At 40.1% G+C, this 20,406-nt stretch overlaps 1 protein-coding gene across 2 annotated transcripts in view; it reads right to left on the bottom strand.

Annotated features, from left to right (window-relative positions):
• pcdh11 (protocadherin 11) overlaps window positions 1-20,406 on the bottom strand; it is a 135,941-nt gene that overhangs the window by 64,754 nt on the left and 50,781 nt on the right. For both annotated transcript variants that reach the window (XM_038699988.1, XM_038699987.1), the window contains exon 4: window positions 18,430-18,489. In XM_038699988.1, coding sequence (XP_038555916.1) covers window positions 18,430-18,489 — 60 coding nt within the window. The remainder of the gene's footprint in view (window positions 1-18,429; window positions 18,490-20,406) is intronic.

Consider the following 20,406-nt stretch of genomic DNA (forward strand, 5'->3'; position numbering starts at 1 on the left):
TACATCTTCAAGAAATGAAGAGTTGCAGCCAAGCTTAGATGTTGGCAGATGCTGCCTCAGAGATAAACTCAAAGGATGGCCAGGAAGAAAGTAAATGCTTCAGAAACACTATATTCACTAGGCCCCAGTGCACTAAATTATTATCCACAATGTTGCAGTTACGACTTGCTGACAAAACACTTAGCTACACCCACAACCTTTTCTACATGGTTGACTGCCAGTGGCAGAAGGGAGGATTTTTCAAGGTTTTAATGTCCATGCTACTAGATAACCTTACAGATAGACTGTACATGGACATCTCTTTTTATTACACTATGTACTGATTATTTCTACTCTCATTAGGGTTCAAAAAACATGTGAGTAGCCTGGGAAGTATGCTGTGGCTTGAAGAATACTTGGTATTTATGGGCTTAATTGTGCCAAGAAAACATTCCCTACCACATTACCCCATTAACCTCAACAACCTCTGATGTTGATACAATGCATGACAGATCCATGGAGTGGAAATTACATTTTTGATCATCTGCATGTTTTGCAGGATTTGTAAGACAAGTAAAGATATTTCCAATCTTCAGTTGTAATGAGCATGTGCCTAGTGAAGCTTCTACTGTATGTTACGTCCATTTCAAAGTATTATGTGCACTGTGTTCACTGATTAGGACACATAGCATCAGAATCAGTAAAAAAAAGTTGGTGCAGCATTTGACTGGAATTAAAGTAGACATACTGTAGATGTTGGTGACACATGCGTGGAGCCTCAGGTTCAGCTGGACAGTAAGCATACCTCTCAATCCTGTCTGCCTGCATAGTGAGTCACAAAGGGTTGACTCACTGTCTGGAGGAGTGAGCTGCAATAATGGGGAGGTGCGTGTAATAAAATGGCCACTAAGTGCACTATCAAAAATAAAACATGGTGGAACGAAGAATGGAAAGCCTTTTGATGTGTCAAAACTGCAGTTTATCAAGATTTGCTAGTAATTTGAATTGTTCATCCGTTTGATCTCTCCCCCATTGAAACGTCTGACAGTTTTCTTCATTGAGACTGGCAGTGGCATTGTACATAGATTGTGATGTGCAGTGACATACCGTATCACAGGCTCATGTTTGAAGCAAAGAACCAGAATCATTGTCATTCACTGACAAATACGAAGCACAATGATAATACTGATGAATGATTTTCAGAATGTTTATGGAAATGATCTCCTTAAAACTGGGAGTTTCTTCTGACTTAACTTCAAAAACACAATTGATAGCCAAATGGTTAGCTGCAATGTCATTCAGCTAATTTCATCTGGGTTTCAAAATGTATTCACTGTCATTCTCCACATATCACCACAAGCATAAGGATTTCACAAAGACGCTTGTGAAACATTAACAACCCAAACGACTGTGGCCTTGTTATACATTTCAATAAGAACCCCAGAACAAGAAGTAATAATACTTTATTAATGTCTCAAAGAATAATCTTCACTCTGCTGAAGTGTTGATGAATCTCACTTGAAAAAGACTTTGTTTGTTGCTAAGCCAGTTATATGTAATCTGCCACTAAGCAGAGATCAAATTTGATCTTAAGATATCAAAGTTATTAAAGAGATAACTGCTTTATTTTTGAGCATCTTGAAAGTGTGTACATTTATTCATTGTCTATTACTGATGTTTCCTACACATCGCAACCTCAACTTCTGAGATGTTACTGTATCTCAGCATAAAGGAAACATTTTTTCAAATGTCCATTCAGATAAATAAATCATCATCATACCGCCTTTACTATGTTATTCCACCTTACAAATATGGATCATAATAACTGTTCTTACCATGGTTAAATAAATTAAATGTTTCTCCAACACAAAGCATCAAGTGCAGATTGGTTATCATTGTTGCAATTTTACCATCAGCATGGCATTCCTCTTTGTATTCATCACAACTCATTAGTACATTTTGAAAGCGCTGAATGCTGTTAAGTGAAGAAGAGTGTTACTGTCAGTAGGTTTGATATTGTAAATGAGTTGCAGTATATATGTTTTTAATTCTTTACATACTATGGAGAAAACAAGTAGAGATGTTGCAGGACGTAAATGCCCATGAAACCCAGGCAAGGTCATGTGTTGACTTCTACCAATGAAGTGGTGCTAATAGCAGAGTTTCAGGAGCGGGACCACACATCAACCACGTCATCTTCAGCATTTCCATAAATACCCACACGTCCTAACTCCTCCCCTTCGCTCTCGTATCCTGCACGGCCCTCGCATTCAGCACCCGAACCAAGACCAAGCAACAGCTTGTCGAGCACGCTACGCAAACGCTGCTACCCCATAATATGAATCATCACAAGCTACTCCATCCATCCACTTACCTCTTTGAGAAGTGTCGGTATATCGCCATCGGATGAATTATTATTATTAATTATTCGGACGAACTCAGGACAGCCATTTTCAGTGTCCACGTCAGCAGACCCTGCACCAGAAAACGAACTCTTCTCTTCCGTCTCCATGCTGAGACCCCGTTTTCCACTATCGTAAAGCCGTCCAGGAAGAGTCCAGCCTTAACTCCATGGTCCGCTTCATCGCAACAATCGGGAAATCTTACCTGAGAATCCTCCGCCTCACAAGAACAGCTGATCACAGCATTACCCCGCTCCAGCGAAACCCTGTGTCAAACAGTCTTTATAAACGATTTCGAAAGGGACTATAGCCACTCTTTAGAAAACCGTTAAAGATGAAAGAATCCCGTTCACAGAACAGACAATACAGCAAACTTTTCAACGCTACCATGACATCATGGCATGGCCATAGTTCCGTCAACACCGGCTCCCTTCCGGGTGACGCATTACGCATGCCGTGACGTCAGCGCTACTGTTAAAGGGACTTCATCGGGATGCCAGCGCCCCCGGCTTACCATCGACCGGCCTCAGCTGGGGCTCCGGGCACTGGGATGCCAGCGCCCCCGGCTGCCCACCTTCAACCACAGTAACCGATAGCAATTACACCTCAAGCAACCTCAGCAGCTGCCTGCAGTAGGAGTTTGGCACCGAGATGCCAGCGTCCCTGCCGCACCCTACCACTAACCTCAGCAGAGGGCTAACATCGAGCTCTCAGTCGTTTCGAGCCAACATCGAGCTCTCAATCACTCCAAACTCAGTCGTTTGCGAACTAACATCCGGTTCACAATCATTCAAGCTCTCAGTCGTTTCGCGCTATCATCCGGCTAACAATCACTTCGAGCTGACATTCGGCCAACAGTCGTCTCGAGCTTATATCCGGCTAACAGTCGTCACTTAAGGGTCACGTCCGACTCTCAGTCGTTTCACGCTCAAGTCCGACTCACAGTCGTTTCGCGCTCAGTCGTGTCTAACTAACATTCGACTAACGGTTATTCGAGCTAGAATTCTGCTAACTGTCATCTCGAGCTCACAGTCGTTTCATGCTATTGTCCGGCTCTCAGTCGCTTTGTGCTCAGTCGCTTTGTGCTATCATCCAGCTCTCAATCGTTTCGTGCCATCGTCCGGCTCTCACTCGTTTCGAGCTCACAGTCGTGTCTAACTAACATGCGGCTTACAGTCATCTCGAGCTAGCATTCGGTTAACAGTTGTCTCAAGCTAACATCCTGCTAACAGTTGTCTCGAGCTCACAGTCAATTCAAGCTCTGTCGCGTCGTGCCATTGTCCGGCTCTCAGTTGCTTCGTGCCATCGTCCGGTTCACACTCGTTTTGTACTAGCGTCCGGCTCTCAGTCGTCTTGAGCTCACAGTCTCTTCAAGCTCTGTCGTTCAGAGCTAACTTCCAGCTCTCATTCGTTTCGTGCTATCGTCCGGATCTCAGTTGTTTTATGCTCACAGTCGTCTCCAACTAACAGTCAATTCGAATTAATATCAGGCTTACAGTTGTCTCGGGCTCACAGTAGCTTAAAGCTCCCTTGTTTTGAACTAAGATTCCGCTCTCAATCCTTCGTACCATCATCCGGCAACAGTCGTTCGAGCTCAGTCATTTAAGCCAACAGCATTTTCTAGTTAAGGTGTTCCGAGTCGTCTCGTAGCTAAATTGGTATAATCATTCCAAGCAAACAGTAGTTTCTAATCAAACCATCTTCAAGGTAAGTAGTTTCGAGCAAACGTCGAGTTAACAGTCGCCTCAAGCGAACATCGAGTCCTTCAACCCAACTGTTGTAAAAATATTTTTCAGTCATTTCAGGTAACATCCAGCTCACAGTCGTTTCGAACCAATATCGGCTAACCGTTGTTTCAACCAACATCCAGTCACGGACACTTCAAGCTAACATCTGGCTCACAGTCATTCCGAGCTAACAGTTCTTCACTCTGAGCTAACAGCTCACAGTTTTCTTGAGCTCACGATCCTTTTGAGCGCACATCCAGCTCACGGTTGTTTCGAGCAAACATCGAGCTAACAGTTGCCTCAAGCGAACGTCGAGTCCTTCAACCCAACTGTTGTAAAAATATTTTCGAGCCAACAGTCATTTCAGGTAACATCCGGCCACCTTAAAGAGCTCCCGCCACCGTCACAACTAGTACAACGTAATCGCATCACTCAGTCGTCCCGAACCAAAGAAGCTAAGTTCACACCCGCTCGGGTTAATTTCCCTTTATCTCCCCTTCGCCTTGACCTTCGGCGTCGTACTCGCAATTCAGACTCATTCCCCAAACACTGAATCCATGACCCCGAACGTCAGATCGTCTCTGAGTCGGTTCCAGTGGCCTTTCGATTACTGATGCCACCGCCACTTCCGCCAAGCACTCTTTCCCATCATGCTTTTCTCCCATCCATTACCCCGGTCACTTCTTCAGTATCAGAGCTACCCTTTCAGCTTCCCACGTCATTCTCGAGCACCTGATACATATCATGTGCCACTGGTCCTCCCAAACGTACTATCATCACAATCATTCAGATCCCAAAGATCTCAGATCAGCCAATGCTCTCACGTAACAAGAAGCTTTTGGAGGTCCGTTGTGCCCGGGTGTTGTAGCTTCCCCACAACGCTTTCGAATGTTTCTTCGGCAAGCCTCGTACATCTTCTGTTTCGATCATCAATAAATCATTTAATCATACCTGTTGATTGTGTGGTCCTTGCTAGTGAAATGGTGATAAAAGCTCAAGAACAGATGGCGAATAGGCCAACAGACATGAGAAGGCGACTGCATACACAGGAAGAAAAACACAAGTTGCTGCTTAATTACAACAGGCAATGCACCCAGAACTACTTTGACTGCTGCTGCTACCGATAAAATATTATAACATGTAAGTGTCAACATACTAGCTATGTAGGAAGAGACAGTACTCCTTCCACTGTCTTCAGTGAGACCAATGCCAAGTTTATGAATAGTTTTGCAGATAATCCATATAAATTTGAATGCCAAGTAAGACGATTAGTTACTGTCTTTAGTTGCAGCACATCCTTATCTATATAAACTCTATATCTAGATATTGTTGGCAGTTGTTGGAAGTTAAGCATTTCTAAGCTCATAGTAAAAAGGTAGAAAAAATAAATACTAGGTCAGGGCATCGTTTCCTCTTCTATGTTCCCTAATGGTGACTTCTATGTAGAGCATACATTTTATTAAATATTTATTTATTAATTTTTTTTTTCAACTGACAACCTCTTTCCAGTTTGTACCGTAACCGTCAATTCTTCAGAAGGAAAACAGACAATCCTTGCAACACCAGTGGCACAGTCTTGGTAAAACATTGATAACGCACAGAGACAAAGCTCACAGTCATGTCCCCATTTGCTCTGTGCATATCTTTCTCAAATATGTTGATGTCAGTTTTTCTGGCAGCGCAGTCAGTTAAAAGTGTGCCATTGATGTAATTCAAAAGCCACAGAGTACAGAGCTGTCTCTCTTCCCCAGCCTGCCTCGCCCATTGGGGTCCATCACCATCACCAAAACAAACTTCTCCTCACTGCCAGAGTAATTTTTCCTCCTCTCCTACCACTGAGCACCAGTCATATTATTATCTTTGTAGAAGGCAAATGTGTGCTCCAGGAGGCCAGTCCCATGTGCTTTTCTCCCCAAACCTCTTGCTGTTTCTCTGGCCACAGCCAAGTGCATTAACATATGTTCTCACAGTGCACAGTGCTGCTCTGCATTGGTAAATGCCTTATTACAGCAAGACCCGCTCTGTGCTCTTCCATTGAATATCCATAAGTAGTAAAACACAGCCATATCTGCCCACTCAGAACAGTAGGGATGTTTCTCACATGACAGGGGGCTCCTTAATATTTAGTCACAGGCCCTCTTTGTCAAACTGATATTCCTCCCACTCGCAGTAATGGTGGGTGGTAATAATGACAAATAAAGGCAATATTGCTACTGCATGATACACACTGAGCGTAATAAGGTCATCTGCTGGCTATGTTTTTTTTTACTCTCCCGTATTTATGCCTTTTTAGCATGCAGAGTCAAATTCTCTCAGTATGATTTACATCTCCAAAGACTACGCCAGTGTGAAATATTCAAAGGCAGAGAGTGAGAAAATATCCTGAGCAAGGCAGCAAGTTCTTGCCTAGAGAGCTTACACGCTTGTAATCATTTCCAAACGGCAATTTCCTTTTATTATTCGATTTGTTTGTTTGTCTTTTTTTCTTTTTTCTGTCTGAAGTAATACAAGGCACTTCAGAGATCATGAAATCTGTGTCACTGAATAAAAACACAAGAACTGTGTCCTTTACAACTGGTGCAAAATTGGGAGATGACTCTCACTATTGTCTACAGTCTTTTGGAAATGATAGCCCAAACTCCAGTGTGCTGATCAAAGAAAACTAACAGAAAGAAAAATAATGAGGCACATAGAGACACCTCTCATAGTATAGTAAGATTCTTAGCAGTAAGGTTCTTAACAAATCATATGTTTTCAGTAAATTTAACCGATGTGCAGGTATTAAATTCAGGTTTCAAGCCTAAAAAAAACTCCTCAATTCATAAAACAAAGAGGTGATGACATCCAGGGAAACACTTTACATATTAACTTGAATTAGTAATGCAGCATGATTAGCACCTACAGTGAAAGTGTTGCTTGTATGATGAATATAAATTGTGAACAGATGACACACCCACTAGGCTATATGCGAATGCAGCTTGCTGATGATTGTGTTGATTGAAATAAGACTTTGGGTAGAATGTGTTTGCAGATATTAACCAGACACTGAGGTCGTTTCCTTTCCGGTCTGTTCTGGTGACTAGCTCCTCTGGAGATTTTTTCAAGATTTTGTTTTTTTTTTCCATTTCCAATTTGGGCGATCTTTGTTTTGTCTGCCAGAGACACAGTTGTGCTATGTTGGTCTGAAGACAGATTCTAAAAGAATGTGTATCAAACACTACAGAGAACATGTCTTATTCTTACACAAAAAACTAAGGGATGGTATCCATGTCAGCCCACAGCACTGCACTGATCTATAATGTTAGGGAGGAAAAAATAAGAGGCCAGGATACATCACTGAAACATGAAGGTATTGAATAATACTTTTGCTCATGAATAAAATCATTAAAATAAGCTATTTTATGACTTAGACCATAACCATGAATCTTGAGCGTTTTATGATTAATGGTTCATCTATAAATTAAAGGTTTGAGATTTTGAAGGTTTTCATATATATATTTATTTACGTTTTTAGTTATTTATTATTTTATTCCTGTTTTCACAAGTCAGATCACCCAAGGACACAAGTTTTGTTTGCTTTAACTTTTGAGATCTATTTCTTAGACAATCTAGTTTCAGCTGCACTACTGTGCAAACTAATGACGCCTCAAAGGCTTTGTTTAAGTCATTAAACATGGAAATCTAACTACGCAGTTTTCTTCTAATGGCAATCAATTACATGGCAACAACCTGGCCAAGAAAATCAATGTCAGTGAAAAAGAATATAGTTGCATTGTTTATGTTTCAGCCATGGGAATTTCATGCCTGTCTAAGTATTAGAAACGCTTGGCTGGTCATTCACAAAGAAATTAAATAACAATTAAAAAAAAGACCAAATTGACATTCCTGAGTATTGGTACACATATCCTTAATCTCAAAACCATTTTTTAATTAGGAGACATTTGAACCTAAATTGTCAACATGTTATTCTCTGTTAACATCAGAATCAGAATCAGCTTTATTGCCAAGTCGGTTTACATGTAAAAATAATTTGTTTTAGTGCTTAACAATAGATTTAAAAAAGATAAAGATAGAGCAAGTACTGCAGGTCCAGAATCATAAATATAAAATTGACAATGAGATATGAAAAGATAAAACAATAATACAGGTTATGTAGAATATGGCTCTTGTTTACATTTAACTGTCTTTTCTTTACATTACAGGTCAATACTGCAATCTATCTTTACTTTTCAACACTCACATTATTATTACATTTCACAAGGACAAATACATAGTATTCCAACTTTCCAACATGAACCCCATCTTTTTTGACTCTGATGCAGGATGGATGTGTATGTCTTATCCCATCCAAGAAATGCTCAACACAATTCAAAGAATTGATCCCCTATCCTGGACATTTACCAATTAGTCTCAGTCAGATAGTATTGGTAACAAGATTTATGTAACATAACATTAATCTTATCCACAATTTCTTAATACTGACTGTACTTTAGTTTGTCCACTGTTTTTCTAATGCACATCAGCGTGTAAATGAGAAGTAATCCTATCGCTGTTTACAACTCAGTAATAAGTTCAGTCTGTTGGTGGTTCAAACATATGATTGGACATGTTCAGTTCACCACAGTCTACACAAGCAATGAGGACAATAGCTCAGTAGCCACTTGCAACAGAATTACCACATTGCAATTTCTTTCTATTGACTTCGCCATCTTTCAGTAAGCTTTTAACCAGGAAGTACAATGCTTTCAGTCATCAGTGAGGGTAGCTCCACTGCTAAATGCTACTGACTCCGGCAGTGAAAACAATTATTCAGTAGTCATTTCAGGTCATCGACATAGGTAGTTAGGTAGGCAGGTAAGGCTAGACAGTCAAATCTACTTTTCATGAGCTCAGAAAAAGAGCCCTGTTATCAGCTTTGTGACTATTTTACAGCTAATTATTATTCTTTTTCTTTTAATATGTAGTTTATTTAATATAGTAAGTTGGAGAATTGTCTCAGTCAATGAAGGACGACTTTCATCCCTTAGTTCATCAAAAAAATTCAAAATCACAAAATTTAGAGATACATGATTTTCATTGGACAGGAAGGGTATTGAAAATTGTAATATAAAAAGTAGTAACTCGAGCTGTCAAGACAAATGTAGTGGAGTAAGAAGTAGGGGAGAGCGGGGTAAGTTGTCACATGTGTTAATTTGTCACCGTGTTCTTAACTCCAACACAAGAGACTCTATCTCTGAAATCAAATAGCCACTTTGTGTGCACATGTAGTCATGGTCACTCTAATCTGAGGTGAGCAAAATATTCTTATTTTACTGCTTCAAAAGTAAAACATTTGCACTGTACATATTATGCATTATATAATTCAACTTTGTTAGGTGTGAATGTGCAAAATCATAATTTTGCTCACTGTAGAGGGCACAATAACATGTCTTTTGATACTTTAGCTGAAGTGCTTTGTTGAGCTAACCTTGAGATTTAGCTAACAACCAAACCAAACATACACATAAAACATGCTCAAAAAACCTTGTTATATTGTGTAATTAGCTCTAACAATAGTATTAAATTATACTGTAAATAGAACATTATAGCTACAGTGTAATTTACATTTACAGACATATCCCTGTACTGCACAAGAATGAATTCATGACATTGTATGTCTCATACATGTAACTGTCTCATACAGTAGGCATGTGGTGTGTTAGTAGACACACACACACACACACACACACACACACACACACACACACACACACTACTTCATACAGTCATTAATTTAGTGTGGTGACAGTAGACAACATAATAAGCTTGCAATTTATTTGTAATCGCAATGAGGAAATGTGTTTTTGAAGAAAGGAAGGAAAAGCAGGAAGGAAGGAACATGGTTTGAAATTACCAACGAAAGACAGAGCATGGCAGCAGGTGATGACCTGACAATATTCAAGGCAGTCAGTCAGGTGAAGTTGCAGAACAAATCAATCAGGAGTACAGTGAAAGATTTTGACATAAATTACCATACTCTGACTTGGTACGGTCAAAAGATTAGAAAAGATTAGAAGAAAAGAAACTGAAAGTCAGACAGCCATGCCAACAACAATGTTTGGTTATACAACAAAATGGAGGACTCTTTCACCTGCTTTAGAGAAGCAGCTTGTTGAATATATTACTAGGTCAGCTGACATTTATTTTGGCCTTTTGCCAAGTGAGGTTAGAAGATTTGTCTACCAGTCTGCTGTGGCACACCAGCTGCAGTTCGCGCCTATGTGGACAGAAAATGAAAAGGCCAGCAAAGAGTGGTTTACAGGTTTACTAAAGCGGCACACAATGCTGTTGCTGAGAAACTAGCCTTGCCAGGGCAAGTAGCTACAACAGAGCAAATGTTAATGTTTTCTTCGACATTGTAGACAAGGAGTAACAGAGATATGAGTTTGGAACAGGAGACATATTTAATGTTGATGAAACTGGGGTGCATGTGTCTATCTATTATGCTGAGCAGGCTGTGCCAACCCATGCTGCGGATTGGCTGTGCGAGGAAGGAAGGTCCCGCCTGGGTTCCTGTGACCATGAGACTGATTGGTGTGGCATGCTACCGCTGGCCAATCAAGGAGCGCCAGCGAAGACCACCGCCTGTTTAAAAAGCCTGCTTGCTCTGACAATCCAGGCAGCTGTCAGACCCAATTTGCTTGCCTCAGTGCCATGTGTCTCAGAGCTTGGTGTATTTAGCATCCTTGTTAGTCTTGACAGATATTGTGTTTGTGTCTTTGTTAAACTGTGTAAAGGTAAGGAAGTGGGCCAGGTTTAAGATCTAATAACTAACACATTTCTTGCACCCACAGTAGTTGTGTTTATGTTAGTTTCCACTATATTCAGGGGTGCTGTGCGCTTTGTGTTTTGTTTTTGCAAACATACTTTAGTTAGAGAAGTTCTTGGTTTACCCTTTCATTTTTACTTCTACTCAGAGTAGTAATCCTTCTTTTGAGGACCTCTTTTTGTTATATTTTGATTTCCACAGCCCGCATCGGCCCATTTTCTGTTGTGAGCTCTATCTTAATTTGTTTCAAATAAACATCCTTTCAATACCAAATACACCTGGCTTATGTTTATGTCCCAACACCCCTAGACACCTCGGGACGTAACACCTGACAAAGTGGTGGCCAGACGTGGATTCAAACAAGTAGGGTCACTGACCTCCGCTGAAAGGGTCACACTGACCAGTCCCTTCTCAGTTTCAGTATACCATCATATTTTATTTCCCCCATGTCGACTTCATTTCCTGATCAACGGGCCACCTGGCTGCAAATGAGGGGGAAATCCCTCTGAATGGATGAAACATACGCACTTTGTTGACTTCCTGGAACGTTTCAAAGAACATGCAAAGTGCTTAAAGATGAAGCGTTGTTTCCTCTTTTTGGACAACCACAAGTCTCATCTGTCCACTGATGAACACAATTATGCCAAAGAAAATGGAATAACCATGCTGTCATCCACACCCCACTGCTCACACCTGCTCCAATCATTAGACAGTAGTAGTAATTGTGTTCTTTTTTTTTTTTGACAATCCAGTGTGACAACTTACCTGATGCAGTGTGACAACTTACCTGCCAATGGGGCAAATTGTCACATGTACACACTCTCTATTCAACAGTCTACAACCCCGTAATGAGAAAAGATATGAAGATGTAATGAATACAAAATATGTGCTCAAGGCTTCCTTTTTTAATTTGCTATGACATTTATACCATTGTGATGTATGGTGCCCAGTAAATACTAGACAGTGTGAAAAGTGTGACAACATACCCTGCTCTCCCCTACAATATTTGTCTCTGAGATGTATAAAATGGAAATACTCAATTAAAGTACAGCTATCTCAAATTACACTATTTGAGTTAAGGTTAAAGTTACATTCTAGCCAAGTTCAGAAGAATCAGAATCAGAAGGAGCTTTATTGCCAAGTAGTGTTTTACACATACGAGGAATTTGCTGTGGTGATAAGGTGCTACACATAGACAGACATACAGTCAACATAAATAAATGTAGATATATATAAATATGGAATGGAAGAACAACGTTGCAGATATATACATGTGCATTATTCTGGGTCTGTGCTGTGCAGAAGTTTGGTCAAGACAATAAGGCCACACAAACAACCTCAAGATATCAAACACAACACGCACCTGGTGGTGATAGGTGACAGGGTCTGGTTAATGTTTAGAACAAATCAATAATGATTAACAGAAGGATCCCACAGCAGTTTTGTATGTTTGAGCAAGAGCAGCAACATCTAAGCAAAAACTTATTTAGAACAGGCCTTTCCACACTAAACCTAAAAAAGTAACTGAATGGCACAGCAAGTTTATTCACTGAAATGTGGGTAGCTGACGCAGCATCTGTCCATGTGACAAATGGAACCAACTGTATGTTACATGCATAAAAAAACTCAACCCATTATAGATCGCATTACATGGGAAAACCCATTATTCTATGTACGTATTTGTGTATTTAATCAGTAAGTGAAATGAAAGGTGCTGCATATCATTTTTTATTGACTTAGATGAAATTGTTTGGACTCCAACCATATGAACAGAGTTTAAGTCTAATATTCCTCCCACTATTCAACACTTTTCAACTACATCAACGGTGGCAAATTGCTTTTCTCCCAAGCCTGTTTAATGAATGAACCAATCACACTTTAATTGCTAATCTATGGAGGAGTACTCCATGTTTGGAAACTTTCCCCTTTCAAGATACATTTTGTGAGTGCAGAATTGCATGTTGACTGTCAGATTTATTCCTCAGGTTTTACTGTCCAAACTTTGGTTGTGACAGGCACTCATAATCTTGTTTTGTACATGCCTATTTGTTTCTTTCATTCCTTTATTGCATTGTATCGTCATGTTATCAAATCATTGTACTGTATGTCTCGAGTTCAGATGTACAGTTTTATTAGGTGTTATATGTTGGTGAGAGAAAACATGGTAATGGTGCACATGTGAACAATTGCTTTTGTGTATTTTGGGTCCTCTGCATGGGTAGATTGACTCTCACATTAAATTTTGTCGGAGTAGGTGATAATGCTTAATTTTAAAATTGCACCTTGGTACACTTCCTGCAGCCTTTGTGCAATCCACATGAACACCTCAAGTAGGATCTGCAAAAGCCCTGGGACTTGGTATTACCCACCGGTCAGACTAAGATGCTTAAACATTAGCAATCTACAGGACCAGGCAGCTGGACTGCAGTCATGGAGAATACAGTGACTTCTCATTAATGGGTTGGGGAGCCCACCCTGAGCAGAGATTTCCATGTGGATATGGCCTATGGCACAGGGGTACCTGCCCCCAGTCATCTGTGCTGATTTGACAAATGATTCTATATCAAAGGCCTCTGCACTGATTTGGGTGGTAATTGATTGGAAGTGAGGCCCTCAAATCCCTGATTGGTTTAGCTGGATAAAGGGGGGAGATATGCAGTGGCAAGTGAGAGGAAAGGACAACCAGCAAGAGAGAGAAAGTACAGTGCAGGAGATTTGGGAACTATACTACAGAACTCTGCCTGATTTGCACTTTGAGAGAATTCAGAGTGAGATATGCAATTTCTACACACAATAGGCATGGTATATTTTTTTTCAGAACCACCCATGTCATCTCTGTGTTTCTTTTTCTAATATAATTGTAAGGATATCCAATTTGTTAGTGTGTCCATGAAGATTGGATTTCACCATTCAAAAAGAGGAATTTGGTTAGAGATGGAATATTATTGATTTGTTCCACATGGAGGTGTGGTCTGATGCAGATATATGAGCATGGCAAGCTGCCTGAGAGGGTGGTATGGTATATATATTCCTTCATCAGTTTCCCCTGAATTTGTCATGCTATTAACCCTTGTTGTGGAAATTGCGTGACATGAGGGATAACATCAAACATGGAGGCTAGTGATTCCCCTGAGGATTACCTCAACCTCATAAACCAGTATATGAGGAGCACTGCATGAGAGCGCATACAGACATGATAGAATGATATGCAGAATGCTTATTATATCTAAATGTAATCTGTTGCCCATCTTTATTTTAGGCATACATCTGAAGGTTGGAATATGTCATTAAATAGTACCTTTGAAACAGTTATACATACACTTTAATGAAATCAAATTGAATGCGTGGATTTTTCTGGCACTATGAATGTGAAATCAGTCATATTTGTTTATACAGTATGCCACATGTGGCCATAAAAGGCATTTAAATCTTAAAGCTTGCATATTGTTTGCCATGCCATGACCAATATGTCAAGGTGGATGTTGTACAGATAAGCCAGGAGACTGTACAACATTGACGCTATGTACATATAGGCCTACAACTGCCTTTATTACACGGCAGGCTGGCTGCACCACATACCTTTTGCCATTTGACATAGACATGCGGTTCTTGCTAGTGACAGATGCTGCACAGTACTGGTCCCAGAGGTCACAAATGACCTTTTGGATTGTCTTTTTTTCAGTCATAAAGAATTATTTGTTTGACGATGGCCACCAATGCAACCCCAGGCACCCTGATGGAGCCGTGGGTTGTTGCTGCTTGTCTTCTGAGATCACATTTACCTCAACTGAATCATGTGTGTGTGTATGTGAGAGGGGTTGAGTGAGTGTATGTGAGTGTCTGTGCTCTTGAATGTAAAAGGACGTGCATGTGGACGTACATGTTACTTCAAAAATGTAATACATTATAGATTACTAGTTACTCTCATTTGAGAGTAATTAGTTATATTAGAATATTACTATCTCTGACTTGTAATGCTTTACACTACTTTTGCGTTACTTTTGAGTTACTTTCACTGCTATTTAATGGGCGCATTCTTCTAGTAAGATGTGCTGCATAGGTGGGTTCTAGTGATGTGCAGAGTGTCATAAAAATTAACCTTAGCGGATGGGGGGGGGGGGGGCAATCGTTTACCCATTAAGAAATTTACGCACGAGGTACAGCAGCGCAACGTCATTGATTATTTGAATCTCCAGGCAATCCAACAGGATCGGTCGGGATGAACTGACAGCAGTCTTTCTAATCATGAAAGTAATTCATTAAAGCACAAACACATAGCATTTACACATGATCCATCAGGGGAGCTATCATCTTGTTTAGAGGAGCCGAGCTGCCTACAATCTCGACGATCTGATTCCCGCAACAGGAAATACTCTTTTACTCATGGATTTGTTTTTCTGCTGTTGAAATGTTTCATGGTGTTGGTGAATTATTTAAAAAAACAAAACAACACTTAATTTCAGGTTAAAATGCGTTGTAAAGCACGTTACTGAGATTGTAACGGGTATAATATTACAGATTTTTTTAGTAATGCCTTATATTACTGCGTTACAGCAAAAAGCAATACATTACTGTAATTGCGTTACTTTTGTAATGCATTACTCCCAACACTGCTCACTAACCACCCTTAGTCTGCTTGATACCTTTAAATAAGCTTAATTGCTGCATGACTAGCCTCATGTTTGGATGCCAGAGGGATTTTCTTTTATTATACAGAATGAATCATCATTAAGATGTGCTTATTCAGTGGCCTTTCCATGGCTTAAAATGCTGTAGCAGACAGGATCTTTTAAGTAGTTTTTCTGCAGCAATCAGTGTATTTACATTTGCATCCTGGTTGAAGTTCACATGGATAACTTGTGAAGCAGAATGTCTGCCTAACAACTAACATCACTCAACTTTTACATTGTTAGGTGACATTTCACAGGAGACATTCTCATTCTGTGTGGAAAATAAAAACTGTGAAACGGCATCCTGGAGTTGCATGGCTTTAGTTTACCTTAGCAATTTCAGAGCTGGCAGGAACAGGGTGCAGTGCAGGCCCCATACTGTCAGAGGTGCTTGATCCCCACCCCCATCCTTGCCCTCTCCATCTGTCACCTAACTAGATTGCACTGTTCCCATAGACACATAACATGTACTTACGCATGCATGCGCACACATTCTTACACACATAGAGACACAAACACAATCATGTCGGCCAGAACACTGCCCCCCAATAGCAAAGAACTATTTACTATATAAAATTTAATTGTTTTTTGTTTTAGTCACGTTATTGAGCACAGAAATAAACATGCACTTAATAATATTTCATATTACTTATTTCCACCTATGCTACCGATAACATTTTTTACATTACCATTGTGACTGTGATGCTACAATTTATGTACAGAAACTTGTATGTACACGCACATTCCTGTTCACATTTCATTCCTCTCCTGTTGTGCTACAGTATAATGAGAAACTGTTATTCATGCTGTAGATTCAGATGAAAACCTTGTGAAAAACTGACACAATTTTCTACCGCCTGAAGCCCAGTGTCAGAAATATGATCTTACCCTCACCTCTTACCCTGACTGCCGTACTGTAATGATGCTCTGAGGTGAGCCCACTCATCAATTATTCACAGAATGCAAGATTCTCACTCTTTATCTTCTCGCCAGCTAGAGGAGAACATTTAAGAAAAATGGGGGCGAAAATAAAGGAAAATAGAGAAAAGCAGCAAGCTGCTTGGATGGATGAATAAGAGAGTTTGCGGTAGACAGACAATGCTTTCTATGTGAGTTATAATTGTAGTTTAACAATGTGCGGACCTCTGGGATTTTCAGTATGCAATATATGGCCTTTAGACTAGGATCGCTATGGAAACCAAAGGCCCTGAACGACCTGCAGTGCCCACCCACTCGGACAGCCGTTAATCATCTTCGCTCAGATCCTGGCACTGCAGAATTTGGCCAATGTGTCAAGAAGCAATTATATATACTTAGTGCTCGGGCACCCGATCTCCTCCCTCCCCTCTCTTTTCCTCGCACTCTCACTCTCACACTCTTAATATAATCACAGCGCAGTCAGTTTAAAAGCCCTCTGTTCATTTCACTATCTATCTAGGGGATGCGCACAATGCAGATGAAGAGAAGTGTAAAAAGACTGAGGATATTCTATTCTGAGAGCCATTATAATCAGAATATTCTTTTCATATAAATCATATCCAGCCATTTACTCATTTTACCAGCCTCCTGAGCTGACTGACATACTAAATTAGCCCAGCTGGCCCATTGCATTCACTGCACATATTGGGTTGGTGCGGATCATGGAGACTAATGTGAGCTGACTAGAGGGAGATTATGTTCCGCTGCTAACAGCTAAAACGTGAATAACACTATCTGCAAAACCACGGTGTTCCCCCATTACATCAGCCCTGATCAGCTGTGTAAGAATAAAAAGAGAGCAAGTCAGAGAAACAGTAAATGAGATGGAAATGTGGCCGGAAATAACAGGGACGTAGACAGACATACTCTGTAGAGCTCTAGAAACAGAGTTCCGGTATTAAAACATCATATTCTAGACTATGTCAGACTGTAATTTCTCATCAAGAGCAACCTAAATATGAAAAGTTCAGGTCCTATATGAAGAACATGCAGCGTTGTTTTGCATTGACAGACTTCCAAACAAATTGATTCCCTTCCTTGAGATTTCCCAGTGACAGACATGGGGATCATATTTTATTATTATTTACTGTCCCACTACCATCTGCAGCTTTCAATGCCACCAAAGTCATTTTAGACAGCTAGCTGTGCATTAGCGATGTAGAGCGGTGTTAGGCTTTGAACAGTTGATGACAGGCTGTCAGACAGCTACCCTCCATTGGGGTCCTTTTACCAAGGTCCACTTTTGCAATAAGCCACTCTCCACCATACCGGCCATTCATCCAGAAAAGGACACAGGCATTTTTGACACGTTTGGTGCTAAGTGAACTGAAATTGTGTGAATTTCACTACATAGCACATTATCACATTTGCAAGAGGGGTGCACCAGGAGCGGGAACTGAAGGGGAAAGTTACTTCCGTCAGTGTGTGGGGATGACTTCAGACTATCAGAGAGAAGTGTTGAGTTTGACTGTGCATATACAGGACTAATTAACATTGAATAAATTTGCCAATCTCGCCTAATGTCAAATAACTGTTGAATCACAACGAAAATGTAGTAAGAAATTGCAGGAACAGAAAATATATGCTTTCGAGTAACTGTTGTGTATGATTTGTGTGTATGAATCTTTTTCTTTATAGAATGAGTGATAGACAAATTAATCTGCGCATCCTTTGGCAAAATGTCATGTTAAAGGTGAATGGAAGATGTGAAAAGAGAATGGCCTCAGTCTGATTATGGAGCTAATTTACAAACGTGAGATGTAAAGGACACGCAAACCCTAATGAGAACATTAAATGCTTAAAATATCTGCAATTATTTCACCTAATGTTGTTTGTCCCTTGCCTGAAAGCAAGTTGGAGCTTACCTTATGAGGACAAATGGGGGGCGGTGAGTTAAAAGACTTCTCCGGTGTCTGGCTCAGGTTCTACAAGAAAAACACATTATCAGGAACATGTTTTCAGTGGAGGGCATCTCCCTACAAATCTTCAGTGAGAGAAGTTGCAGCTTATTTCCCGGTCCTTCCCATTAGCATTTTTACAATATATTTCAGAGGGGTTGAGCGACTCTCAATCAACAAGCAGGTCCTTGCCGCCCACTAATCCTAGACCACAGCTTTTGTGGACAGTCATATTTTAAATCCTTATCTTGACAATATCATCTTATCGTATGTCATGTGAGCGGGTATAGTGATGTATTTTATTTTGTTTTCCAGTTTCCCCTTCCTTCTATCCCTCCACACAGATTATAAATCCTTCTTTGTCAGAAGATTTCATTGAACATATGTTCAGACTTTTCCATACACGCCTGAATGCATTTTTTGAGGTTAAATGATTATCACATTGTTAATACACCAATACATCACTCAGATACAAGAAAACACCATTAAAAAGCAGACGCAAGGTAAGTCAACAAGCCAACAGCAGATGGTCCCGCTGTTTGTGATTATGCAAAGATCCCAAGTATTTGCATACTCACAATGCCATCATAAAAAAAACAAAAACAAGAAGCCATCTTGAGCTGACCTCAGTGAGAAATGAAAAGAGCAATCGGTGAGGCAAACCCAGCAGGGAAGTGCATGGGCTCTGCAAACTTCTCTGGGAATCTACCAAGGGCCTGTCTCCTGGGAAGGCGCTGTTGATTTCCAAGCAGGTGCTTTCAGTTATGCCCTCATATCCAATTATGTGCCTGTGGTATGTCTGATGCTCCCTGACACTATTAATGGCTGCCTTATGGTATCACCAGGACAGACAAGACACTCAACTCTCCAGACTCTTAACATCTATATTTCATTGCAACGTAGAAGCAGAATACCTCACTGGCCAATGCAATGGAGAGAGAGGAAAGAAAGGCTTTCACTGCATAAACACTACGTCATGAAATATAAATGAATAAATGGGCCTTGCTGGGGCGATGGAATTAGTAGACAAAATCTTCCCTACAGATTGAGTACGATATACAACCATGATATCTTAATTGATGTGACAAATAAACATGAGTTATTTTCTTTGGGGATAAGAGCAGGATATTTGTTTCTGTGTATGTTGCATGCATACAGACATAATAATAATTTGTAGTTGGGAAAACAGAACTACTTCAATTCCAAGCAATGCCTTCAGATTTGTGACTTAAACATTTGATCTTGCTGATTTAAATGGGGATGGATGAAAAATTGAGGACAGTATAATTAATTATGACCACAACCTTTTTGTAAATGATGATGACCGTTACAATAAAATGTAAATACTAAATGGACTAAAAGTCTAAATCTAGAATGGTTTGATGTGCCAGTACAAAAGGTGGGGTTCAGTCTAGTATGTGTAATCAGTGTACAAAATCAGGGGTCAAATTTGCTAAATTCACTGAGCAGAAAATGTGATGTTTTCTTAAAAGATTTAAGTCTGTTTAAAGTTGAAAGTAAACAACATAGTGTGTATTCCATCTTCCACACCCCTTTTTAAGTTGAAAGCACACATGATGTGGAAGAAGCAATATTTACAATATCCAGATATAATGTGCTGCTAAAAAACTCTTCCTGGATTTGGTGCTTTAGTTTATAAAAATAAAAGGGCCTGTTGAAGCTTGATACCAGCCATAGATAATCTAAATCCCTTTCCCTTTCATGGACACAAACACGAACATGTAGCACAATCTCCCCAGGCTATAATCACTGTTGTTATATTTTTCTGCGGATTTTACCCCCCCATAACAATCTCATTTTATTCTTTGAGTAGAACAAAACATCACTTTTCACTTAGGCCATGTTCTTTTGTCACAATCCAGTGTAACACACACACACATAAAAGGTAATTATTAATCATTAATTTTTCATCAGTGTGGAAAT

This window comes from Micropterus salmoides, unplaced genomic scaffold (genome assembly GCF_014851395.1).
Source record: "Micropterus salmoides isolate LMB-PRFRI ecotype aquatic unplaced genomic scaffold, ASM1485139v1 Ms_hic_scaffold_5, whole genome shotgun sequence".
Lineage (NCBI taxonomy): Eukaryota > Metazoa > Chordata > Actinopteri > Centrarchiformes > Centrarchidae > Micropterus > Micropterus salmoides.